This window comes from Onychomys torridus, chromosome 2 (assembly GCF_903995425.1).
Source record: "Onychomys torridus chromosome 2, mOncTor1.1, whole genome shotgun sequence".
NCBI classification, from domain to species: Eukaryota; Metazoa; Chordata; class Mammalia; order Rodentia; family Cricetidae; genus Onychomys; species Onychomys torridus.
The window spans coordinates 69,341,227-69,369,198 of NC_050444.1; the positions used below are offsets into that span (position 1 = coordinate 69,341,227).

A 27,972-nucleotide genomic window follows, 5' to 3' on the forward strand; every position below is an offset into this window, starting at 1 on the left:
CCTCGTAACAGTGTTTGAGAGGATCTATAAGAGTTGCCTTTAGACGGATGGGGAACATGGTGCTGGTTTCACAGGGGTGATGGGCCCGGGATTTGGGACTTCAGAGTCCTGGCTCTGACTTTGTCATGGGTTTCATTGGTTGTTTAATATTTAAGTCCATAGGACATTTAAAGCTGCTGTCCAGTGCTTACTGGGATACGGTTTTATAAATGTTAAAGTTCCCAGTCCTATCAAACTCAAACCTCTTTCAGTTACCAGCAGCTTATGTTCCATTTTTTTTTTATTATCTTTAAATGAAATTCATAATGTAACCCACATAAATACACGATTAAAGAAATGAATGTGGTAGAAAATTTTAATATAAAAGAAAAATAAAGGTCATTTATGATGAATATTTCATAATTTACATGCTTTGAAGAAGACAATATAGTACTCAGGCACTTATATCTACTTATAATGAAGTTAGATTAAAAATATTCATAAGCAGTTTCATATACAAAGCCTTCCAAATAAAAATTTAATTTTAATAAAAGTTTGTGTAAGATTTTGCTGATTTTGAACATACAGTAAAACCAACTTAGTTATAAGATATTTTGTTAGTTGGCAGTTGCTGAATTGTGCTAATATGCCATATTTATATTTCATACACTGAGACCAGCCACTTAAAAAAGTAGATAATAGTAAAAATAAATCTTGTTGATTGTGGAAAAGTTGAGACACACAGAAAATTAAAGACATGATATGAAAATATATTGACACTTTCTTCTAGAATTTATGTATATTTTTCTAAATTCAATTGAATGCAATGTATTTTTTTGCTACATTTCATTTTATATTATTTTGTACATTTGCATTCAGTTTCACAGATAAATAATACTTTTTTTTTTTTTTAAAAAAAGGACAAGTTGTGCATGATGGCACATGCCTGTAATCTCTGCACTGAGGGCAGGGGAGAGTTCCTTGCTACCCTGTCTCAGGGCCTCCACCTCCCGATTCTCATTTTCAGCATACAACCCTGATTGCTAGTGAAGGTCAATTTCTTTTATATCTTACTTGGCTGTTTATAATATTTTGTAAATAATTTGGCCCATTTAAAAAGAACATTTGCACCGCTTTTATTTAAGTAACAGTGATAGCTTGTATTATATTGTGATACTTTCCCCAGATTTTGAAACTTTATTTATGCTATTTTAAAAAAGATATATTTTAAAATTATGTGTATGCAAATATGTCTCCATGTGGGTCTGTGCAGGTGCCCACGGAATCCAGAAGATACTGGATTGCCTGGAGCTGGAGTTACAGGCAGTTGTGAGCTGCCCAGTGTGGGTACTGGGAGCTGAACTCTGGTTCTCTGCAAGAGCAGAACGTGCTTTTAACTTTTGAGCCAGCTCTCCAGCCCCCATTTGTGCTGCTTTTGACACTTAGACCTTCTAAAGGTTTTAGCATGTAGAGCCAGTGTCATTTTCAAATCTCATCACCATTTACCTTCATCCTCCTCATTCCTGTTTATCCTTCAGTACACAGTTTGAATTCTACTTTCTCTGAGTAGGTTTTCCTTCAACACCCTAGCTTTTAGAATTGGAGGTCAGGCATTGCACTTCCTGTCTGACTGACTGATTCTAAATCACCTGATTCCAAATGCGATTTAGCTTTGCCATTTTTTTTTTCCGATTCTAACAACATTATAGGATCTCTGAGAAGAGAGATCGTGGTGTATTTCTTTGTGTCTTCCTGTTCCTTCCCTGGGACTTTACTACTGGATGTATTGAGTAAAGGAATTTTAATGATAAAGAGACATCACCTACGCAACTCTTTGTAAACACTGTCACAGCTTTCCTCTTAATATTTCTGTGGGTTTTGTTAGCAAACAAATACAGTAGATTGCATTTATTGGCAGTTGGTAGTTACTTTCATTATGAATGTGAGAAAAATCTAAGGCAGAGGCAGGTCCTCTTTGTTAAAAATCAAATACAGGGACAACCTATGCTAGCAGTGGATGAATGCCATAGAAGTATCTTTGGCTGGGCGGTTGGTGGCGCACGCCTTTAATCCCAGCACTCGGGAGGCAGAGCCAGGCGGATCTCTGTGAGTCTGAGGCCAGCCTGGGCTACTAAGTGAGTTCCAGGAAAGGCACAAAGCTACACAGAGAAACCCTGTCTCGAAAAACCAAAACCAAAACCAAAACAAACAACAAAAAAAAAGAAGTATGCTTTGGGGTTCATGCATGGGAACTATACCATTAATATTCATGCCTAGTTCTGAGAGTATATATATATTTTTTTATTGCAGTGCCATACAAATTACATTCCTGTCTGTGGATCAAATGGGGATACTTACCAGAATGAATGTTTTCTCAGGAGGGCTGCTTGTAAGCACCAGAAAGATATAACAGTGGTGGCGCGTGGACCTTGCTACTCTGGTATGTATGTTAGAATTGGTTCTGCCATATTTTCCAAAAGGAGACTTGAGCCAGAAGTGTTTGGCTCCCATTGCCACAGGGATTGATTGTGATTGATGGAGTTTTATTCATATTTTATGTTACTGCTTCTTGATGGAGTGATTTTTTGTATTGACTGTATGCCTGTTTTATGTGAGGATGTCACATATCCTTTGCTTGATAGCCCAAACTTTGAACACTGGAGTTGGGCACTGGAATGGGATAGGTTTATTTTTTTTTATTTATATTTTTGAGATGATTGTCTCTAGATATTCTCTATGAGCATTTCAGATTTTAATTCTTTTCCAAATTTGTTTCTCCTTTCCACCCAGTACCCCAAACCACCTTATGTATGAATATATGTGTGCAGGTACACTCCTCCATGTGTGGATGTGTGAAAACCAGAGGGAGACATCTGCTATCTTCTTTATTACTATTTTATTTATGGGTAGGAGTGTTTCATCGGTTTGTCTGTAAGTGTGCCACATCTGTGCAGAGCCCTAGAATGTCAGAAGAGGGTGTTGAACCTTTTGGAACTGGAGTTGCAGTTGCTGGGAAATAAACTCAGGTCCTCTGTGATGGCAGTAAATGCTCTTAACCACTGAGTGGTCTTCCAGCTCTTGTACCTTATTTCTGTGAGATACGGTCCCACTGCATCTGAAACCCCTCTTAGATAGTTAGACTGGCAGGCCAGGATGCTCCCAGGATCTGTCTTTCTCTGCCTCCCCAGCACTGGTGTTCCTGGAGCATGCTACCACATCGGGTTTTGTACACAGATGCTGGGCGTCCAAACTCAGATCCTCAGGCTTGATCTTGGTAGTGCAGCTGGCCCTTACCATGTGCACTGTGGCTGGCCCCCTCTTTAGTTCTGATGTAGAACTTGCTCCTTATAGATACTCCTATCTGATATGCTCTAAATTACTGCCCAGAAACCAAGGTCAGATATCAGACTTCTTTGGACAAGGAGAACTTTTTTTACTGTACACAAAATAAAATTAGGTGCTGAGAGAAAGAAAGTATTGTGTTCTTGGACTGTCATGTGATGTTGCTGTTAGGTGTCATGTGATGCACGCATATACTTCTTTAACTACATTGTGCTTCACAGGCTTGATCTTGACATTTTTGTGAATCTTTCTGATGCCACATTAATCATTTATGAGGAGCATGTGCTTAAGACACCAAGTGCTTTGATAGGCAGTGAATGTAAAACAGGTGGTAGAGGTGTCGGCTGCAAAGAACCCTGGATTTGGAGTAGAAGTCCTCACTTCTAAGTTATCCAAATTTTATTTGCCATAGAACCTTGTGCAGGCCACTTGGCCATTTCTCTAAGTCATTACATGGGTATTAATCTTCTGGGCTTGTTAAGCTTGGGAATACCAAGGCCACGAGGTGCCGTGTTGGTGTTGTTTGCTAACTGGGCTGTGTTTTCATGTCACTTGGTCTTTCAAAGTTTCCTCTTCTGGGAGTTAGAAATATTTCCTCTTTCAGTTACTGAGAAAAATCTTTTCTTAGGCTTTATGACTGGGCTTTCTCCATGTCTCCTCTGAAGTCTTTCTCCTGTGACATCTCTGGGAAGTGTGTCAATATCTTCTATGTGCTTAAGCACGTAATATGCAGCATTTCATTTATCTGACATACTTGCCTACAGCCACGTAAGTGCTTTCTCAACCAGAAGGTGATGTGTCCTGTCTATGTTCTGATGTAGAACATAACACCATGTCAGCTCTGAGATGGACTCATGGGTGTGTGTACTACTGATAAAATTCTACAAGGAAAACTCTACTGTATTATCAGAGTAGTCATAGTATTTAATGTATTTAGGAATTCTTAATGACCAAGGAAGTTGTAAAATTTTTAATATTTATTAAAATTGGACACAGCTTGCAAAAAAGGTTTAGGGTTGAGTGTCTCATGTACTAGGAATGTGTTCTAATTATCTTTGTAGTCATAGCATTTATGCTCAGCCTTTATTAATATGTATCCAATTAATGTACATTGAATGAAAGGGAGAAGGGTTAGTTTTCTTAAGAAAGTATGGGTATAAGTTTTTACAAATTCCATTCTTCTCCTCCTTTTCCATTCCTCCACTCTTTTCCTCTTTCAGGAGACATTAAGCGATTGATTAGATCAAAACTGAATGCAATTGAAAACTCCCCAAAAGCACACGGAGCTCATGCTCCCATCACTACCTGTGATGTGTGCTTTCTGATTCCCTCTGTTGCTGTGTATCTTGGGGTTTGACTATATTACTTGACGGAATTTGGAGGAAAGGGACCAGTATTGTTCTGTTATTCAGTATTCCTTTCTAGAGACTATTTGAAGAATAGAATTAATTCCCTGGAGCCAAGATACCATTTCCCCTGCAGAGTTCTGGCTAAAGTGTCAAAATCTTTATCTGCTATCTTTGTTTTATTTTTAATTTTTACAGCTCCATGCTGATGATATGACAGAATCCCCTATTTTCACCAAGTGTTATATATTGGCTCTTTTAGCACTATAAAATAAAATTTCAGAGTTCTGGATATGACTCAGTGGTAGTGATTGGCAGCATGTACAAGGCCCAGCCATACAAAAAACATTTTAAATTTGTGCATTAATTACATTTTATGCTGTTTTCTCTCTGAGATTTATCCTGAATAGATTTTCTAGAGGAAGTTAATTTTATCAGTACTATGCAGATTCAACCCTGAGGTTCTCCTTGCTAAACCTTAGGGATTTTTTTTTTAAAGTCTGTTGGCCTCTGGTCTGTATCCACAAATTTGATTAAGAAGACTTTTGGAGCCAGGCTCAGCTTTTATCTTTCTAATAAAAGCAGTTTGTTCGGTATTCCTCTCCAGCCCTAACAAAATTAAAATTTCCTTTTACCTTTTAAATGAATGGGACAATCATTTCTGTTTAGCTGTTTATAGTACTTTTTAGTCATGGTGCACGGGATTTCCCAGCCATGCTGGCTTCAGAGATATAAGAAATATATTCAGTATATAAGAAATACTGATGATTGTGTGTCAAGGTTACCTACTCAGTAGAGCCTAAAGTAGGCATATGAAAATAAACATAGCTCTCAGAAATTTGAGAAAAGAAATGTCATGGATGTCATAGTTTTATTTTTAATAAGAAATGTTACTATCTGAGAAGATGGAATTCCTGGGAGAAATGTTTACATTTGCTGTTTTTCTTCTCAGATAATGGCTCTGGATCTGGAGAAGGAGGTGAGTTTCAAATACTTTGCTATTTTGAGACAGTTTCATTTCGTAGCCCAGGATGGCTTGGAACTCACTTTGTAGTACAATTTCTCCTTGACCTCACATCGGTCCTCACGTCTCAGCCTCTGAAAGTGCTGGGATTCCAGGTGTGACCCTCAGAGCCTAGCCCAGGTATGTCTTAAATGTCTTTGTTTTCCTTTGATTTTTCTCAACAACTCTAGGATACAATTCATACACCACAGGGCTCACTGCCCTCTGGCCACCATGCCTACCTTGGCTGTCCCCCTGCCCTCTGGCCACCATGCCTACCTTGGTTGTCCCCTGCCCTCTGGCCACCATGCCTACCTTGGCGTCCCCCTGCCCTCTGGCCACCATGCCTACCTTGGCTGTCCCTCTTAACTGCAGACAGTCTTGGTCCTGTGCAGTCTTCACTGAAGGTTTGTTGTCAGACCAGCTCCTGTTAAATTGAGGTTACACAAGCTAATTTCAGCACAGGATTGTCCACCCAAGTGATTTTTTTTAATCATGAAACAATGTTTAAATCTCTTTTATTCTTTGCTTACAATTTTTGTTAATCATAAAGATTTTTCTTTAGAATAACAAGGTTAAAAATTCCAGAGTAAGTTTGTGCCTCGATGAGGGAAAGCTTGTAAGACAACTCTGGTGGAATTAAGAATTAAATTTAAACCTTTAAAACTTCCTGTGTCTTAAATAAAATTATTTCTCCTGTTTAAAAATGTCATATTTGGTAATAGCATTGAAGGACCAGAACTGAGGATGACTAATCTGCTTCATAGTTTAATGAAGCTGTAAATATTACAATCTATTCCATGCAAAATATTTGAGGTGCCCTGAGGATATGTTAAAAGAACAGTCATTGGGAAAATTCAGTCCAAATATAAACCACAGTTATGATCCTAACCATACGCGAAACCTTGTGCTAGGCCCCTCCTTCCTCTGTCTTTGGTAGAATCCTAAAGTTTCCGAGTTGGAAGGAACTTTGAAGGACTGTAAAGAATAGAACATTTATGGGGAAGAATTCAAGGATGGGAGTTACAGCCAGAAAGAAAATGATAAAAGTGACGAACAATAGGATTTGATTTAAATGGATGTGTTTAAGTAGGAGCTTTGTAATCATGTGTGAAAGCTAACTTCATGAATTTTAGATCTGAGAGCAAGGAAGGATTTTAAGAAACCATGTGACTCGGTCCCTGAGGTCATTGTTCTGTTAGGAGACTTAGATGTTCCCAAGATTTGCCAAGATAATACAGTTCTGGCTGTCTTGCTGAGACTGTAGGTTGATCTCGGCCCCCAAGGGAGCATGTGTTGGAAAGCGTTGGCTCAGCCATTCTGGATCTCATGGTGGTTCTGAGGTCTCAAAATTATTTACTATTACAATCATTGCAATCTGTTTCGGTATTCATTTGAGTTTGAGGAGTGTTTCCAGTCCGAGAGGAGGCAGATGACAAACATGGGAAGCTTAGGAGTTACCTGTGGACTTGCGTTTTGTTAGTTCTCCACTGGCCCCGGTATAAAAGTCTGTGACATACCAAGTCTGGAGAGGCTGAAATCCTTCTTCAGTTCTAACTTCTGGCCCTCTTTCAGAGAGCTGCAAGGATCCACTCTAGTTGAGGCCCACACATACAGGATGCCCTTGTTTGGGGGATGTGAGTCCCTTGGGAGGCAATGACATGTGTTCCTTTTGTTGCTGGGAGATAGGAGACTCACAGATTTCTGCATCTGAGTATTTGCACCAACTGGGCCGAGTAGAGAAGGGGGAGGTGCTTTGTAAGAGCACCCCTTTCCTCGTCCAGAATTGGAGACAAATATTTCTTTTAACTCTGGAGTTAGTTTTTATGTGTTGAGAAAATCTGGTGTCGGGCTGATGTGAGGGAAAGGTGATGAGTGTGTTCTAGTGTGTTCCAGCATGTCTGTACCTATCAGCTTATACTAGCGTCCTTAGGGGGAGGGTGGTCACAGACTTGCTCATGTTTTGTTTGCTTCTGCTCAGTGTTAAATGGAAGTTCTTTTAAAATGCAGTTTATTAAACCTACTATATTGTTCTGTGCACACACAGCCCAAGCGGTTATTTTACAAATAGCGCTGTATCCTGGAATGTGTTGTTCTGTAATAGCAGCAGCAGTTTTGGACTTCAACTTTGAGGACATTTTAGAAGTGATTCTCTCCAGAAGCTTGGGTGCATTTTCCTTCAAAACAAGTTAATGGTTCCTGAAAACTTGAAGTGTATCTGGAAAGGATCCATCCTAACTTTTGGCTGAAAGTTTAACTTTTCTGTTGAAACAGAGGAGGAAGCCTCAGGAGCAGAGGTTCACAGGAAACATTCCAAGTGTGGACCGTGCAAGTACAAAGCTGAGTGTGACGAGGATGCAGAGAACGTTGGGTGAGTGGTGGCAAAGGGATTAAGTGCTTTCTAGATCACTCCTCATCATGATGCTGCAGGAAGGGCTTTCTACTGGAGTCTCAGCTTCCGAGCATGTGTCCTTGCAAATCAAACTGTTAATGCTAGTCTGATTGACTTTTTTTTTTTTTTTTAAGTTGATGTAATACAATGGCTGTTTAAATAAGTTACGTATTCAGAAAGAGAATTCATTTAGTTTTTGAGTTTTATCTGTTCTTTAAAACATAATTTTGTTTATATTGATTTATTCATCAAAACTTGTTTTGAATTGTCAGTCTGTAATGAACAGTCTGTTTCTTCTCTTGTTGTTTTGTGCAAAAACTTATCTGGTTCAGTGCATTGAGAAGAATTTTTAAAAAATTGCAAAAATTGAGCTGTATTAACTATTTCACATTATTGAAACTTCCTCTTATAAATCTCGGTTGTGTAGTTGATGTTGTTTTTCTCCTCCATGTTCGGGCTAACAGACCCATCCTGGAAGGAGTGCTCCTTGGTAGACCAGTAATCCCACTGGCGTGTGTCAGTCAGGTTTGGTTTTTCCTTTGTCAGTACCACATTTCCCTGCTCCCAGCCTCACTCTTCTGTTGCCCTGTGGTGCTTCATTGGTGCACATTTGATTTTCAAAGCTCTGATACTGTCTTCAGGGCCTGACAACCAGATGTATCTTCTTCATTTCCTGTTTGCTCTAATGCATATTCAGAAACACCCACTTTTAGAGGTTTGTAATTTATTCCTTTTGTGTGTGTTTTTGGTTCCAGGTCCTATGTCTTATTCCGTGCTTACGTGTTCTGCATCAGAACACGTATTAGCATTAATGCCCAGAGTGGGTTTGTAAGTCAAGACCATTCCATTGTCAGTGTTGGTGGCATAATACCAGCTGTTTGGGTGGCACTTGGTAAAATTAAATGCTTGGTGGTTTACCTAGTGTATATAAGATAAACAGATGGAGGAGAGTGACTTGAGAAATCTTAATGTGTTGTTTTTACACAATGTTTACAGGACGGGCCTATGTCTCTGACCATCACAGTGGTTTGATGTGTGAGAACCTTTTGTTTTTTAATCCAAAGCAGACACTGAGAGAAATGATAGGCACTTCCAGAATATAGATACTGCACTATCTTTCCTCTGATGTTACTAATGATGAAGCCCGATGAAACAGTAGTGTGTGTGTGTGTGTGTGTGTGTGTGTGTGTGATTACCCCTTTCATTACTTTTCCTTAGGACAGTTTTATAATAGTATTCATAGACTACGTAGCTGCCCATGATTGATTGGCTGGGTATATTGGTCTGTTTTTATTCCTTTAACAATACCTCTATTCAGCCCTATTTTATACTTTTCTCAGCTGTCATTTTTTTTTATGCTTAGATAGAAAGAGATAGAAGATTTGAAACTGAAGCACATTCCATTTAGTCTCAAAAGTGGCTCCAAATAAGACATCTAAACACCCACCTTTATGTGACTGCCTCTCCCTAAGATGCAGTACGTTCCCATCTGAGAAAATTAATTTTGTGTATGTCTTTTTATCTGCAAGTTCTGCAGCCTCTGTTTTTGCAGAAACTAGCTCTAAGCATAGGCAAGTGGGCACCAACCAGGGAAGGGTTTACCGACAGGCAGAGGAGCACACGGACTGAGATGAGTAGCTGAGCCCGCGCAATGGTGGGACAGTAGGAAACACTGAGGACATGATTGGCACCTTGGTCCAGAGAACAAGTGCTGAAGCTACAGTACTTGATGCTACCATCGATGTGCAACAACGGGCAATTTGGTTTACGGGCCGATCCTGTAGCCGATATACTACCACCAATTGCGGTGTAACAATGTTGTTGGATTTTGCGAATTTACTTTTAAGTGGGCTTTGATTGCAAGAGAACTATCTATGGAGGTTATTTTTAGCTCCTTCAAGGCCACTCCAGAGAACTTCTGGTACAGAAAACTACGGTATGTGGAAATGCAACAGTAGTTAATAGCTTTGTGTTTTAAAAAAATATTTTGAATTATGTGTATATGGGTATGTCTGTGTGTTGGTGTGAGAGCAGCCACCTACTCTCCCTCTATTATTTATCACTCTTAATTTATTTTGGGGGCTAGGAAAGGCTCAGTGGGTAAGATTGCTTGCTCTGCAAGCATAAGCATATGAGTTTGAATTGACAGTACCCATGTAAAATATCTGGGTATGGCTGCATGTTTCTGTAACCTCAGCATGGCAGATGGAGACCAGGCAGATCCTAGAAGCTCACTGGCTAGCAGCCTTGCAGAAATAGTGAGCTTTAGACTCAGTGAGAAACCCTGTCTTAGGTGAATAAGGTGGGGATTGATAGATGAAATACCCTCAGATATGGTGGCACATGCCTTTGATCCCAGCACCTGGGAGACAGAGCCAGTCAGATTTCTGGATATCGAGGCTAGCCTGGTCTACATAGCAAGTTCCAGGCCAGCCAGGCCTACATAGTGAGACCCTGTCTCAAACAAACAAACAAACAAACAAACAAGAATAAAAACAAAACAAAACCAATCAGCCAATGAACCAAATAAAGCCAACTTAAAAAAAAAAAAAATCCCACATCCTCTTCTTGCCTCTTCAGATATGCATGTGTGCCATCCACATACAAATTGTTGACACATAATTTCATGTATTTAGGGGGTATAAACTGCAGCTTCAGTACATATGTGCACCATTTAAACCAGGGCATTTCCATCACCTTGTCTTTTCCTCACGTTAAGAGCTTAGGTTTTACGCTCGCCTTTTCATAAAATAATCTAAAAGGTTATTTGGGATGATTGTGGTCCTAGTGTACGCTAGAGCTGTAGCATGGGGGTGAGGGTTGGGGATATGGGCAGCAGCCATTAGATTGTCTGTTGACTATTTTCCAGGCAGGGTCTCATTATGTAGTCTAAATTGCCCTCACACTCATCTTCTTTCTGACTTAAGCTGGCTTCTGCTGTGAACTTATGCTATCTGAAAAGATGAATCATGGTTAAGAGCGCTTGCATTTGCAAAGGACCTGGGTTTGATTCCCAGCACCCATGTGGTGGCTTACATGTGTAACTCTAGTTCCAGGGGATCCAGTGCCTTCCTCTTATCTCTGTTGGTAACAGGTACACATGTGGTGAACATACAGTGCATGCAGGCAAGATACCCATATACATAAAATAAAATCTAAAAGTAAAAAAGAAATACACTGACATTGTTAACCAGCATGCCTTTTACATAGTGACAGTATACTTAAATATTTTGGTAGGATTCTGTGGAATGATGTTTATTTTTATTAAGTGTAATGCATTTAAATATTTCTAATATTTTCAATCTTATTTTCTTAAAGAAATGGTGGCTGTGGTAGTTTGAATGAGAATGGCCACCACAGGCTTGTATGTTTAAATGCTTCATCCCTAGTTGGTGGAACTATTTGGGAAGGATTAGGAAGTGGGGCTTTGTTGTAGAATATTATTTTAAGCTGTGTTAATTTTGTTTATATTGTATTTGTTTAACTCTGTGAAGCTGTGTTACTTTGCCTGTCAAAAACACCTGATGGTCTAATAAAGAGCTGAACAACCAATAGTGAGGCAGGAGAAATAGGTGGGGCTGGTAGGCAGAGACTATAAATAGAAGGAGAAATGTGGGAGAGAAGTAGCCAGAGAAGGAGGAGGACACAGGGGTCAGCCACATAGCTACACAGCAAGCCATGGAGTAAGAGTAAAATTTACAAAAATAGGAGAACGGGAAAAGCCCAGAGGCAAAAGATAGATAAGTTAAGAAAAGCTGGCAAGAAACAAGCCAAGCTAAGGCTTGGCATTTATAAGTAAGAATAAGCCTTGGTGTGTGATTTATTGGGGAACTAGGTGGTGGGCCCCCAAAAGAGTAATAAAACAACCAACAACAGGGCCTTGTTTCAGGAGGTGTGTTATTGGAGGCAGGATTTGAGGTTTCCAAAAGCCCCGTGACATTCCTCATGATTTTGTCTAAAGATGTAACGATGTACTGCGCCAGCCCAGTGCTCCCTGCCTGCTGACATACTTCCCACCATGATGGTCATGGACTCTAACCCTTTGGAACTGTAAGCCCTAAATTAAACACTTTGTTTTATAAGTTGCGTTGGTCATAAGTTGGTACGGTGTCTTAGAGCAATGGAAACAGCTATGATAGTGGCGGTGAAGGTGAACTTGACAAGACCTAGAACCATCTAGGGGACAAACATCTGGGCGGGAGCTTCTGGACTGCATTAACTGAGATGGGATGACCTAATCTAAATGTGGTGACACCATTCTCTGGACTGGATAAAGCTGAGCACCAGCAGTCATATCTCCCTGCTTCTTGACTAAGGATGCAATGTGACCAGCCAGCTGCCTCAGACCCTGTTGCCATGAGTTTCCCACCATGATGGCCTGCTTCTTAGCTGTGGTCCGTATAAACCCTTTGTCTCGGTTACTGTTCTATTGCTGTGAAGAGGCACCATAATGGAGGCAATTTATAGATTAAAGCATTGAATTGGGGCTTTGTTTCAGAGGGTGAGGCCATGACCATCATGGTGGAGATCATGGCATCAGACAGTCGGGTATGGCACTGGAGCAGTAGCTGAGGCTTACTTACATCCTGATCCTCGGGCAAGAGGCAGAGAGAGTGAGGGTGAGGAAGGAGAGAGACTGGGCCTGGCTTTCAAAGCCCACCCCCAGTGACACAGACCCTCCAACAAGGCCACACCTCCTAATCCTTCCTAAATAATGCACCATTTGGGAACCAAACATTCAGATAGATGAGCCTATGGGGGCCATTTTCATTGAAACCACCACACCTCAGACATTTTGCCGTAGCAGTGAGCAAATAACTAATGCTGTAGTGGTCCACAAATTGACTTCATAATCCACTGCTTCTGTAATCTACAGTTTGAAAGATAATGTTCTCAAACATAACTATCATAGCCATATATCTTGCATAGTCTAGATAGGAGTATCCATTAAATGTTTTATCTTTTCTCACTTAATATCTTTCCTGTCAGAAGAAATGCTGCACAATCTATCTAGTTTCTTACACTTAAGGTTCTTTCTATTGTTAATCAATACATTAAAAAAACAAAAAACAAAAAACGGGGCTAGAGAGATGACTCAGTGGTTAAGAGCACTGGCTGCTCTTTCAGAGGACCTGGGTTCAATTCCTAGCATCTATATGGCAGCTCACAACTGTCTGTAACTTCAGTTCCAGGAGATCTGACACCCTCACACAGACATACATGCAGGCAAAACACCAATGCATATAAAATAAAAATAAATAAATATTTAAAAAACCCAAAACAAAAAACACACACAAACAAACAAAAAACAAAGACTTTGGAAGAAGGAGTCATGCTACCATGGAAATTAGTTTTCTTTTATTAAGAGAAAGAGCTATGTTTTTAACTTCAGCTACTTAAATGAAAATTTAATTACACTGTATAATTCCCTCCTTCCCTTTTCATCTCCTTTCTTTAAAGTTTTATTTTATTTTACTTACTTATGATGCATGTGTATCTGTATGTGTGTATGTACATGTATGGATGGATGCCTTCTGAGGACATGAGGGTATTGGATCCTGGTTGATGTGGGTGGTCTGGTCCTCTGGTCTTCTGACAGAGCAGGAAGCACTCTTACCCACAGAGTAATTTTTCCAGCCAGCCACTCCCCCACCCCTTTAAAGTCTGTGTTTGTGTGTGAGATGTGTGTTTGGGTGTGGAGAGGTAGAGACATGCAGATCCTTGACCTGACTGTTCTTCCAGTCTAGACTAATCTGTGAGCTCCAGTTCCTAGGAAGAGACTGTCTCAGCAAACAAGGTGGATGGCTCCTGAGGAACAATACATGAAATTGACCTTTGGCCTCCACGTGCACAAGCATGCATGTATATGTGGACCTATAAACAAACAGATGCACCTGCACACGTAAATACACACACAAACACACACACACACACACACATGCACACACATGCATGCATGTACCCATGTGCACGCACACAATTTCTGGGTCTTGGGATAGCTTAGTTGGTAGAGTGCTTGCCTAAGTCCAGGGTTTAGTCCCCTGCACTTCATAAACAGAATATGGAGGAATGTGTCTGCAATCCCAGCACTCAAGAAATGGAGGCCTGAGGATGTGAAGTTCAGAGTGTATACAGTGAATTTGAGGCTAGCCTGGATAACCTGAGACTCTATAATTTTATTTTTTTGCTCTTTGGGGGCCAACTACCCAGCTCCTAAATAAATAATATAGGGACTTATTCTTACTTATGAATGACTGGCCTTAGCTTGGCTAGTTTCTAGCCAGCTTTTCTTAAATTATCCCATCTGTCTTTTGCCTCTGGGCTTTTACCTTTCTCTATTCAATATACCTTTTCTTTTCTTCTTACTCTGTGGCCAGCTTTGTGGCTGGCCCCTGAAGTCCTCCTCTCCTCCTTTTCTCACTCTTCCCCTCTTCCATTTATTCTCTCTGCCTGCCAGCCCCACCTATCCCTCTTCTGCCTCACTATTGGCCGTTCAGCTCTTTATTAGACCAATCAGGTGTTTTAGGCAGGCAAAGTAACACAGCTTCACGGAGTTTAAACAAATGCAACACATCTTTTTGCATCATTAAACCAATGTTCCAACAACATAGACGAATGAACACATCTTAAAATAATATTCCACAACAAGACTCTTGTCTTAAAAGCAGTCAACCAACCAAACCAACCCCAAAAGCAAAACAGAAAGCTTTCTTCTTTTTTGTCAGGTTGCTAGATGCTGCTTATGGGTACTGCCAGTGTGTTTTGTCAATGAACTTGACTGACGTTTGCTTCTTGGCCGCCTCAAACAGGAAACAAGACCTGTGTGTGAACAGCATCTAGTGTATGAACAACTTAAATGTCAAATGAGCTCATGCCGTTTCTTCTTAGCAGCACTTGTGATCCCTACTGCACCTTCTTTCTTGCTCATTTGCTGGTTATTTTTAGTTATTTCTAACTTAAACTACTGGGGCAGGAGATGGCTCAGCCTCAGCAATTAAGAACACTTACTGATCTTTCACTGGACCCAAGTTCAGTTCCTGGCACACATGTTGGGTAGTTCACAATCACCTGTAACTTCAGCTCTAGGGAAGTTTAACTCCCTCTTCTGGCATCTGCAGGCATCTGCCCTCATATGCACATACCCACATACAAACACACACACAAGTACTAATTTAAAAATAAAACTTTTCCAAATTAAATGACTTTTGAGATACTTCTCCCTCTTCCTGAGGCAGACTGTGTTTTTCCTGGGGTGCTGTGAGATTTGCGTGTGGCGGCTGCTTTCATCATTACGTACCTTTTGAATTTATGTCTGGAGATATATAGGTAAGGTTCCAAAAACAGCAGCTCCCTTGTGAGTGAGGTTTTCGTACTCCAGTGTGACAGCTGAGAAGTGTAGGGACTTCTTAGGTGGCTGCCTCCACCTTAAAGCTTACAATCAGCATGCCCTTTACAGCATTGTATTTCTAAACCATGTTCTCAGTATTACTCCCTGCCCATCTCACTTTGCTCCGTGGCATTTCTAATTTGTCCAAGACTTCAGCTATTGCAAGACAGCTAGTTACCAGCCATTTTTCTGAACAGTGTGGTTACTAATGATAGGACTCCTTTTCTTTGGTGCCTTTATGTACCTGACCCAAATCCCTACCCAGGAATGGTCTGAGGCATTTGTAGACTCCCCATGCATGAAGCCAATACAGGTGAGCTATAGAAGTCCCCAAATAGTTCTCTTTGAGCTTTGTGTGCTGTGCTTTATGGAAATGGTCTCTACTCTTCTGCCTCTTTGAGGTAGTCTGCTCTTTCCTTTTTATCCCTGCCTGATAGAAATATCTGAGAGCTTCCTGGAGAATTGGACAGGTGTGTGGCATGGCAGACAGTATTGATAGCAGCCTAATCCACCTGCTGTACATCTCTGCCAGCTGCCAGTTTCTGCTTTGGTGGATTTTGGGGCAATGAATAGTCTCCCTTCTAGGTGCAATGAAATCGTCTCCTTTGCTAAAGGAAAGCGATGCTAGGTATTTCCTTCCTTTCTCAAAGCTTTATGTATTTTTCATAATTTCCTTCTTTTCTGCTCTATTTTCACACAGAAACGACAGTGAGTATTGTCATTTGGCATTGCCTGATTCTGGAAATACAGAATAATAGATTTAAAAATAATTTAAGGGAATCACAAGCCCCCCATTCCCCCTACCATCTAGCTGAGGAGCTATTGGTAGTTAATGGCTGCTGGGTGAGAGGGAGAAGTGGCGGATTTTCTTCAGGAGTGTAGCCTTTGGTAAGTTGCCTGTGATCCAGTAATACCTCCACACCCATGCTCAGGCAAGCGACCCTAATTACACTGGGGGGTCATTAAGAAAAAGACACACAGGTGGGATGGAGCCTTCCTTAGTCAAGGGCTCCAGAGGGAAATGAGAGGGAGAGGGAGAGAGGCCAAGGGGATAAATACAACCAGAATGCAGTGTATACATGTAGGGAATGGTCAGCTAATAAGGTCAACTAGTTTAATGAACTTCTGTGGTTGCCCTTTAGATTATAATAGAAAAACAATTTTAACTTCTTTCTCTGCTGGTAATAGAAAATGAATACTTTTCAGTGGTATTTTGTGCGCGGTGTAATCTGTATGCTAGCTAGCAAGGACCAGTTCTTTTCTAGAAATAACTTCTGACAGTTGCCAATAAAGGTTTCTCTTGATAGATTTGTCTTTAAGGCACAGACTTTCCTCTCTCCACAGCCTCTTGTCTTCTGAATGTTCCTTTGTAGTGTCCCTGGAGACTTTCTTTGCCTGACCTTGTTGCCCCTGGTCCTCTTTGTCGGAGTCCCACACCTGTTTTTCTATTTTAAGTCATATTCCTCCTAGATTGAGATGCAGTGTGGATTAGGTAGACTGTCACCACTCTTCTCGGAAGCATTTTCCATGGCCTCTATGAGTGCTTCCTTGGTCTTGAAGAACAACATCTGTGACACGCTATGTTTATAGTGTGGGATCACTGGCATGTTGTGAGGTCCCTGGGACCAGGCACTTTGCTATAAGGTTAAATTGCTAAGATAAGACATTGTGACCAAGGCGACTTATAAAAGAAAGCATTATTTGGGAGTTACAGTTTCAGGGGGCTAGTCCATGACCATCATGGTGGGGAGCACGGCAGCAGGCAGGCATGGCACTGGAGCTTACAGTGTGAGATAGAACCACAGGGCAGAGAGAGAAGAGAACCAACTGAGAATGGTGTGGACTTTTGAGACAGTGACACACCTCCTCCCACAAGGCCGCACCTCCTAGTCCTTCTCAAACAGTTCCACCAACTGGGGACCAAACATTCAAACATTTGAGCCCATGGGGCCATTCCCATTCAGACCTCCACAGGTTGGGAGCTGAGGGTGGTCTTTCATTGTTTGTTAAGTTGATAGCACAGGGTGGTTTGGATCTGCTATTTACTTAGAGCTGCTTGTGAGGATTTAATGTGTTGAGCTTGAGGCAGGCTTGATTAGGTGTTTGTTAAATCTAAATCGACTCACTTGAATCAGTTTAAGTCAGTGTTTTCCTGACTGCTAACTAAACTACATTGAGATGGAATAGTACTTCCTCTGTAGAGTTAGAAGGAAGAATGAAAAGGGTTAGCTGCGTTTGAGTGATAGCAACAATGATGCCTTTCAAATATACATTCCATTTGAAATATTTCAAAGGGTCCCCCCTTCAAAATCTTATTTGATTCTGTCAGCAGAGTTAGGAGGTATTGTTCCAATTTTAAAGACTGGAAGCTTCAATTTACCAAAACCTTAGCCCTAAATCATAGAAGTCATTTTATTTAGTCATTTATTTACTTATGTATGCAGGCATTTATGCCTTTGAAATTCACAGTGTTAAAAATTGAAAAGCTTTGAAAGGCTGCGCAGGGTAAGAGCTCTTCCCTCCCGTGTTCCCAGTCACTCGGTTGTCTTCCATCATTGTGATTGGTTTTTGTTTCATCTTCCAGGCGTGTTTTATGCATGTGCAAGCAGATCCGTGCACACATTGATTTTCTTGTATGGAGTCATGGTGCTACACTGTAGCCCATCCGTACCCCACTTGGAAATGGTATTCTGATATCTACGTTCCATCTATTTAGGGAACTGCTTTGTGCCTGGGTATAAAATAAAATATTGCCAGCATTGTAGTGTCAGTCACCGGGGAATAAATGGGCAGTAGTGTTACTGTAAAGCTTGCAACACAAGAACTGCCAAGAGCCTCTGACTCAGCCTGATTTTGGCTTTGTGGAGTTTACAGCATTGCTTCTTAGGACATTAAGGAAGTTGGAGTTATTGTTGAAGCACTCTTCAGCTGAGATATCTGACAGGATTCAAGTTTAAAAAAATTAAAAAGATTTATTTAACTTTATGCGTATAAGTGTTTGCCCGAATATATGTATGTGTACCATGTTTGTGCCTCCTGCCAGTGGAGAACAGAAAAGGGCGTCAGATTCCCTGGAATTAGAGTTATAGACAGTTGTGAGCCACCGTGTAAATGATGGGAACCTAACCTGGATCCTCTTAAAGAGCAGCCGGTGTTCTTCACTGCTGAGCCATTTCTTTAGACCCTCTGACAGGATTCTCATGTGTGGATGAATAACTCTCTCTCTCTCTTCCCCCCTCCCTCCCTCCCTCCCTCCCTCCTCCCTCCCTCCCTCCTTCTCTCCTCCTCCCGAATATGAAGCAAAATCTCCCCACACAGCCCAGGGAAACTCCACATCCTCCAGCCTTAACCTCTTGAGTGGCAGTGATCATAAGCATGCCCCACCTTGTACCAGGCACCCAGTGCTCACTGGTTTTCTGGCATCGTATTTTTGTTTATGATTGCCATCTTCCACACCTGTGCATCGTAGTGTGGTGGGTATTGTGTTCCTTGAAATAAACCTACCTGGGGTCAGAGAACAGATAGCCACTAGATACAGAGCCACGAATGGTGGCTAGAATATGGGAAGAGTAAGCCATAGTAGAAGTCAGGTGGTGGTGGCACACGCCTTTAATCACAGCACTTGGGAGGCAGAGGCAGGAGAATCTCTGTGCTTTGAAGAAACTGAGGCCACAAGACTTTTGCTTTCTTAGAGTTTTCTTACAAGAGTCTCACACGACTCCGTCTTGGATTGTGTTCCAACAGTTACTTTTTTGTCGTGTGTGTGTGTGTGTGTGTGTGTGTGTGTGTGTGTGTGTGTGTGTGTGAGAGAGAGAGAGAGAGAGAGAGAGAGAGAGAGAGAGAGAGAGAGGAGAGAGAGAGCAAGCTTGCTTATTTTGAAATATTCTTACTACACAACCCAAGCTGGTTTCTAGGTTACAATCCTACCTCAGCCTCTTGAGTGCTAGAACCTTGGTGTATGCTCCCATACCTGGCTGTATGGTAGCAGCCATATGTATGTGTATGGATGCATGTAAAAGACTTTTTTGGGTTAACAACTAATTTAGTTTTTTCCCCCCTATGGTTATAGTATTGTCAACTTCTCTCTTTTTGGGGTGGGGGATCAAACTTGATAGTTGATATGTTTTTAAAAAGTTACTAATTTCACTTTGTTCCTCAAACTTACAACCATAAAGTCGTTTCTAAAACCTTTATCATATAAGTGTGGTCCTCACCGACTTCTCAAGTTGTTATGTTCTTTCTTAATGATGGATCTTTTGGGTTTGTTTTTAAACATTTTTACTGATTTTGTTTGGAGTGTACACACACACACACACACACACACACACACACACACACACACACACTCACACTGCGTACATGTGGAGGTCAGAGGACAACTTACAGGAGTTGGTTCTTTTCACTCTGTGGGTCCTGGGGATCAAACTCAGGTCCTCAGACTTGTCATCACCTTCTTTTTCCTATTTAGTCACTTTCTGGCCCCACTATCTTTTCTTTTGATTACTTTTTAAGACTTTTTTTTCGTTTGTGCATATGTGTTTGTGTGTCTGTATGTGCAGGTGTTTGCAGAGGCCAGATGAGGGTTTTGACCCCCTGGTGCTGGAGTTTCCATGTAGCTGTGAGCCACTGTAGGTGCTGGGGACCAGCAAATGCTCTTAACCACAGTGCCTTCTCTTCAGAGCCTTTTAAAAAATTATTATTATTTTTTTTAATTTTTGTATATGCTATAGTGTTCTGCCTACATGTATGTCTGTGTACCATCTGTCAGGTGCCTGTGAAGGCCAGAAGAGGGTGTTGGATCCAATGGAACTGGAGTGAAAGATAGTTGTGAGCCCCAGTGTAAGTGATAAGAACCAAACCTGCAAGCGCTCTTAGTAAGTGAACTGTGTGTATGTCTGCAGGGGCACAAGAAGGATGTTGGTCCTTGAGCTGGGGTTACAGTGATTATGAGCTGCATGATGTGGATGCTGGGAACCAAACTCTGGTCCTAAGGAAGAACAGCTTCTTAAAGGCTGAGCCTTCTCCCAGCCCCCAATTGTTACTTTTCTTTTTTCATCATCCTTGTTTTCCTGATTTGAGTCTTTTTAGAGAACTGACTTTTGATTTTATTGATCTTTTTTGTTGTAACTTTGCCTTTTATTATTTATGTGTGTGTGTGTGTGTGTGTGTGTGTGTGTGTGTGTATTTTTCTTTTTCTTTCTCTTCCTTTTTTCACATTTTAAAGGGAGGTTTAATACTCTTCAAAGTCTACCCAAAGGAGATTATAGTGCAGGATGATCATGTAACATGAGCTCACTGCTCAGCATGGCACATATTCAGAATACGGAGTCTGAGGATGGATATTAGAAGTAAGAAAGATACAAAAGAAGTCTGCTTAAAAACTAAAAGCCAAAAGATGCCATAATTGATCATACTCAAATCAAAGTAATTGTGGTCTGGGTAACCCCCTGGATAAATGCTTCAGATGCCCATCCTTTAACCGGAATGAGCTCACACAGCTGCCTAGAGTGTGTGCACAAGAGATGCTCAAGAATACCCTCGCCCACAGGGACAGACACTCGGCTGGCTCTTTGTTCTATAGGCACTTTGTATGTGTGTCTCGATACATTTGGAGAGTTACTTCTTTGGAGGTGGGACATTTTCTTCGAAGAAGCCCTGGTTGATGACATTCCCTGCTGGGAAGTATCTGGCCACCACAAAGGAGGACCCATTACTTGCCGATGCCTTCCCCATGCCTGTCTTCTTTGTATTCTTCCATGCCATGGCTGTGAAGTGTCCAGTCCCTGAGGTGAAGCCAGGCTGCTGGAAGTTGTAGTTCTTGGTTTCACTGTATCACCTGTCAGCCACTTCCTTTCCTCTCTGGTAGTAGGATGCCTATGCGAGGTTCTCCCCACACTGGCCACAACTGGACCCTGAGCTGTGCGTGAGGATTCTTGTGCTGGCCAGGGTCTCCTGATACTTCTGAGCTTCCTGTTTGAGCTTCTTGCAAAGCTTCAGTGGGGACACCATGCTGAGCCTGGTTTTCATTGTGGGCCTTCAGGACCTTGTTAGTAAACTGTTTGGAATCTGACTTGCCCGTGGCCAGCTGTGTGCACTCCTTGGCTCCGCAGGGCATGTGCTGTGCTGGGTGACCTATTTTCTTTTTCCTCCTTTCCTCCCTCCCTCCCCTCCCTCTCTCCCGTGGTGTGTGTGTGTGTGTGTGTGTGTGTGTGTGTGTGTGTGTGTGTGTGTGTGTGTGTGTGTATGTATGTATGTATGTATGTATGTGTGATCACCAGTGTGTGTGCAGGCCAGAAGATGATATTAGGGTGTTTTCCTTTATAATTCTCCATTCTATTCTCTTGAGACAGGATCTTCCACTCCAGAGTTTGCCCTGTTTTGGGTAGGTTGGCAGGTCAGCAAGCCCTGGAAATGCTCCTACTGCCAGTGCAGGGTCACAGCTGTTCAAGGGTATGCCCAGCCCATGGGTACTGGATATCCAATTGCAGGCTCTCATCCTTGTCTAGCAAGTATTACCCACTGGGCCATCTCTTCCATCCCAACTTACTTTTTTTTTTTTTATAACAGTAATGTCCTTTTCAGCCATTATTTTATGACTTAAGAGACATAGAGGTTAGGGACTGAGCAGGGGGATTTCTCTAAAAAAGTGTTGTGGGAGGAGAGAAAGCCCCACAGGAGTATGCTCCTGGTGTGTCAGAGAGAAAGGGGAGGCAGTTTGGTAGAAAGATTTTCCTAATGTGACCCCATGACAGTGTCCATGCTCTAAAATTCGCTTCATGTGACAAAGAGAGCACGTCATCTCACACACTCTTCATGGGTCTTACAGTGGTTTTTGGTTTCCTTTTGGCATTTGTGTTTGTCAGGATGAAATGATGTGACTGTCATGTACCAACACAGTGAATATAGTCAATGGTTGACACGTGCTTTGGAGTTTTCCCTCACGGTGGTTTCTCATGCCTTCGCCTCCTGGTCTCTGGGCATCATGCCCCCCACTACTGTTGGCATCTGGGAACATCTGTAGCTATTGTAGCTGGTTGTGTCTATAGCCTTTGTGATTTAATATTTCCTCTCCTGCTCATTGCTTCACTGAGCTGGCCTTTCCTAAGATGCTAATTTCATTTCATTCCTTTGATGCTGCAGAAATCACTGGCAGTGGTTTGCTCGTAGTTCTTGGAAGTAGATGCCGTGATTCCATCCCACTGAGGAGCACTTGTTTCTGCCAGACGTTTATTCAAGGCGGTTCCTGGTCGATCCCATGCCCACCGTAAACAGTGACACTTCTCAGACGACTGGTTGCTGACAGTGTCTTGTCGCTTTTTTGCAAACCCCTTTCTCAGTTCTGAACAGGTCTTCAGCTCTCTCCACTTGCTGCCATTTTTATTTTATTGCTCCTTCAGTTTTTTGCCTGTAAACCAGTCATGGGTATACCTTTTCTGCAGAGAGCTAGATGGTAAGTCCTTGAGGCTTTGCAGGATACATGTGAGCTGTTATGGTTACCCCTTTACAAATAAAAATACAAAAACCCTTCTCGGGCTGGGGAGATGGCTTTGTGGTTAGGAGCGATTCCTTCTCTTCCTGATGATCAGAGTTCGGTTCCCAGCACCCACATCTGGTGGCTCACAACTGCCTGTGACTCCAGCTCCAGGGGAGACCCAATTCTGGCCCCTATAGGCACCCACATAAAATATGCACATGCATGCGCACGCGCGCGCGCACACACACACACACACGTACGCATACACACACACAAATATAGAAAATTTTTATAACCTTGTGTACATACCAAAAAGGCTTCAGTCTGTGCTGACCCACTGCTGTACTTTGGCAACCCTTGTTTTGAACTGTCTGTCTGTCTGTCTATCTTGGGACAGACCCATATATCCTAGGCTGGTCTTGAACTCCCTATGTAGCTGAGGATGATCTTGAACTTATGATCTTTTTGAATCTACCTCCTAGTGCTGGGATTAGAGGCTTGCACATTTTATGTGGTATTGGATATTGAACCCAGGACCTTGTGCATGCTAGGCAAGAACTCTACCTACTGAGTTACACTCTAGTAAGACTGTTCTTAATGCATGATGAGGTGACAGTGAATAGTGTCTTTGTTCTGTATGCCCCCAACACACTTAGTTTTCATAATTTCTCCTTTCTCTTCACCTTCTTGTCCTCTGTCCATATTCTCCATCGGTCTGTCCTACAGGTAGAAAACTGTTGCTTAGTGGAACTGTTTGCTTCATCCTTTCCCTGGGTTGTCTCACTTCTGCCATTCTTCATCCTCCTCCCCAGCTGCCTCATTTCCGCCATTAATTTCCCTCATTCCTGGGGGGCAGACTGAAAGGAGAGAGCTCCCCCTTTTTGAATCAGTTGTTTTATTACCTTTACCCTTTTGTATTATGAGTTTACCAGAGAGTCTGTTACCTTTGCCAGATTTCTTTTGGGAATTAGTTTCATCTGTTCTCTTGGTGGCTTGGCCTCCTGTTTTCCTCTGGTTTCTCCTTTACGTGTCAGTGTCCGGCAACTGTCCTTGGCCCCAGAAAAGGCGTTCTCAAATGTTACTCTGCCTTGAAGGGTAAACACATGTACAAGAGTGCTTGAACTTGGGCAGTATTTAAAAATACTTGTCTTGCTGGGGCGGTGGTGGTGCACGCCTTTAATCCCAGCACTTGGGAGGCAGAGGCAGGTGGATCTCTGTGAGTTCGAGGCCAGCCTGGTCTCCAAAGTGAATTCCAGGAAAGGCGCAAAGCTACACAGAGAAACCCTGTCTCGGAAAACAAAACAAAAACAATAAATAAATAAACAAATAAATAAATAAATAAACAAATAAATAAATAAAAAAATAAAAAGCTTGTCTTATTTTCATATAGAAGAATACAGGAAGCATGGACTGTGGTGGATGCGATGTTAGCAGACCAGGCTCTGCATTTGTGCTAACAGTGAGGTATCTTACTTAGGGGATGTTCCCCACTGCCCTCCTTTTTATGCTAAGCCTGGAGGAGAAGAAACGGAAAACAAGAACAAAGGATGGAAGGGGTGGGGCACCTTTTATGAGAAATAGTTTCATAATTAATTTAATAGCCCAGGTTTTGTCCGAATAGTGGGAAAGGCCTTTGGGCATTTGTTCAATGGAAAGCTTGGTTCTAGTCGAGGCATGATCTTTGAGCCCCAGCGACTTTTAGCATGGGATTTCTTCTAAGTCCTCTGTTTCATTAACTTTGTTTCCGAGCACACATTGAGATTTCTAGTAACAGCGTGGGCTTACCAGGAACAAGTTAAGCTCAAGCTAACCTTATTTTCTTTCTTTTTGGGGGGAGGTGGTGGTACAGTAAGATTTCCTATATCAGGGCTGTGCAGAGCCTTAAGTGTAGTGTCTAAAAATCTTAGCCAGAGGTGTTTGCCAGCCCGAGGTACACATGAGTCAGAAAGGAGGGCAGATGGTAGTGCAAGCCTAACTCTCCACTCTTCTTTTTGAGACAGGGTCTCATGGAGCTCAGGCTGGCTCTAGCTTTCTGTGTAGCTCAGGATGTCCTCGAGCTGTAGGTCCTTCTGCCTCTTCGTCCCAGTGCTGATGTTACAGGTGTGTGTCATCTCTAGCTGATACAGTACTGGGGCTCAAACCAAGGGCTTTGGGGATGCCAGGCAAGCACTCTAGTAACTGACCCGCATCCTTAGCCCACAGCTTTTTTTCATAGCTGTGCAGCAGTGGATTTATTTTTCTGTAAACTCTGAAGGTAGTATTCTAATGATAGGCTACGAGATTCTATCTTTATCAGTGTTTTATTGGTGACTTAGTAAAAATATGTAATATACTTGTCTGACTTATGACTGCCAGTCTAGGAGAGATTGAATGACAGAATCAGAGCCCAAACTATTTTTAGCATTCTGAGGTAACCTAAAATTTTGATAGAGATCCTTAGAGTCCTGGGTTCCAGAAGATATTACAAGCAGAAATGGATATGTTTAAGAACCTTGATATGAATCAAAGTTAGATGTAATCATAAGAAACATTGGTGCCATCTTCCCTGTGTTTATTTACATTAGCTAGAATAATTAAGGTAACCATTTCTACACTGTATGAATGCCTTGTTTGTGGCCTCATATGAGATACTGAATCTGGGTGGGGGATGGGATGTTGGCTACTACAATAATGTGTCATTGAATAATGTTTTTTTTTGTTTGTTTGTTTGTTTTCTGAGACAGGGTTTCTCTGTGTAGCTTTGGAGCCTGTCCTAGAACTCACTCTGTAGCCCAGGCTGGCCTTAAACTCACAGAGATCTGCCTTCCTCTGCCTCCCAAGTGCTTGGATTAAAGGTGTGTGCCACCACCACCCGGCTAAAAATTTTAAGCTTTATTGTAAAAATGTTGCAAATTAAAAGCTATCACATTGGTGTGTGATGAATAATCTTGAGATCCAGCTTACAGAAATGAGAACTTATGTATAATATGATTATTATTTCTGAATATAAAGAGGGTATTCTTGGAAGATATTTTGAGGTTATTATGTGTGGACTCCGAATCCTATCTATTTGCCTTTGTATAGCTGTGACATAAACACCAGAGAGCAACTTAGAGAAGGAAAGGCTTGCATAGCTTATGGTTCCAGAGATTTTAGCCCACGATTGCTTAGCCTCTTGTTCTTGGGTAGAAAATCATGGAGGAGGAGCGTATTCCCTTCCTGGTATTCAGGAAGGGGTGAGACAGAGAGAGAGGGAGAGACAGGATAGAGAGAGTGGCAGAGAGAAGGAGGAGGTGTAGTCATCATATGCATGCCTTCAGTATCCTACTTCCTGCAGCAAGGTCACACACACCCAAAGTTAATACCAGTTCCCCAAATCTAAGATAGTGCCACCATCTGGGAATCAAGTGTTTACACAGGAGCCTGTGGGGACACTTCATAATCGAACCCATCAATGAGTCAATAGGTAGGAGACACTGGGATGCAGGTTTACCCAGTCAACTGTGAAATAAATGCACTGCTTGGTGAGATAGGAAGCTGACCGTCACTGCAAGTGCACCAGCAGGCTGTGTGACAGCTCATCAGATCTCCAGGGAAACCCTGCATTGGATGCAAGATTGGGGGTAGATGGCTTCCTAAAGCCCTGTGCTTCACTGGCTTTCTAGAGTGCCAGTTGAGAGAGAGAGAGAGAGAGAGAGAGAGAGAGAGAGAGAGAGAGAGAGAGAGAGAGAGAGAGGAGAGGGAGGAGGGAGGAGAGAGTGAGAACTAAATGTTTGTGCAGATGTTTTCCCTCTCACATAGTTGGCGGTAGGTCTCTGGACTTTTCCTCTGTCTCTTCTCATCTCAACCTTTGCTGATTAGCTAAACTTCTAGGCACCCCACACTCTCTGGTTCTTTTCCCAAATCCTGTATTTTAGAAATTAAATAATAGCTTGAGACTGTTATTATTATTTTACTTGTTAGTGGACATTGTTCTTACGAGTTTAATTTTGCCTTTTTCTCTCAAGAAAGCTTATATACTTGGAGTAGTACAAAAATAAAACTAGATTTTGTGAATCTTCCATCCCAACTAAGGAATAGTTTTACAATGTTGTTCTCACCTCTGGTAAAACACCGGAGAAAAGTAACTTTAGAAAGCTTTTTGTTTTGCTCACTCCTTCAGAGGCTGAAGTTCATGGTCACTTGGCCCCGTTGCTATGGGAAAATGAGTAGCAAGAAGGTAGGGCCTAATAGAGCCGAGCAGTTAACCTTACAGTGAATGAGAAGTGGAAGACAGGAAGAGCTGGGGACAATACGGATCCTTACTGCTTCCTAACTCCCACTGTCACCCAGTAATGGTGTCAAATAAGAATCCATCAATGAATGGGTGAATCCATTGATGAAAACAACCCTCCTGATCCAGCCTCTTCCCAAAGTCCTGCCTCTGACTTCTTCTGTCCTGGGAACCAAGGCTCCACACACAAGTCTTGGGGAGGTCCCTTCTATTCAAGCCATAACATTACTAGTACTGCAGGTTCCCCCTGACTCTCCCACTTCCCCAAAAGCCTGCACTTTGTGTAAAATATGCCCTTGGTTTCGTTATAGCTTTATTCTAGGTGGTATATCTCTTAAAATAGGTATTACTTTGCTGTTGATTTATTTACATTTTTAATTAAAAAATTTTCATTCATTTTACACGCCAATCAAAGATCCCCCTCTTCCCTCCTCCCGTCCCCCTAGTCTCCCTCCCCTCACAACCCTCCCCCCATTCCCCCAAACAAGAAGGCAAGGACTCCCATGGAGAGGCACATCCAGTAGAGGCAAGTCCAAGCCCTTCCCCCTGCCTCAAGGCTGTGCTAGGTGTCCCATCATAGGTAGTGGGCTCCAAAAAGCCCGCTCCTGCACCAGAGATGGATTCTGATCCTACCGCCAGGGCCCCCACAAGCAGATCAAGCTATACAGTTGTCTCACCATGCAGAGGGCCTAGTCCAGTCCTATACTTTTTTCCTTTTAAACTTTTATTTTATGTGTATTGGTGTTTTGCTGACATTTATGTCTGTGTACCACACACATACGGTGTCTACAGAGGCC

General features: G+C 42.0%; 1 protein-coding gene and 1 pseudogene across 1 annotated transcript in view; one reads left to right on the plus strand and one right to left on the minus strand.

The window, feature by feature from the left end:
- Tmeff1 (transmembrane protein with EGF like and two follistatin like domains 1) overlaps nucleotides 1–27,972 on the plus strand; it is an 83,451-nt gene that overhangs the window by 23,104 nt on the left and 32,375 nt on the right. The window contains exons 3-5 of the mRNA XM_036177252.1: nucleotides 2,290–2,419; nucleotides 5,620–5,646; nucleotides 7,945–8,041. Of these exons, the coding sequence (XP_036033145.1) occupies nucleotides 2,290–2,419; nucleotides 5,620–5,646; nucleotides 7,945–8,041 (254 nt within the window). The remainder of the gene's footprint in view (nucleotides 1–2,289; nucleotides 2,420–5,619; nucleotides 5,647–7,944; nucleotides 8,042–27,972) is intronic.
- Nucleotides 21,066–21,564, minus strand: LOC118577371 (annotated as a pseudogene).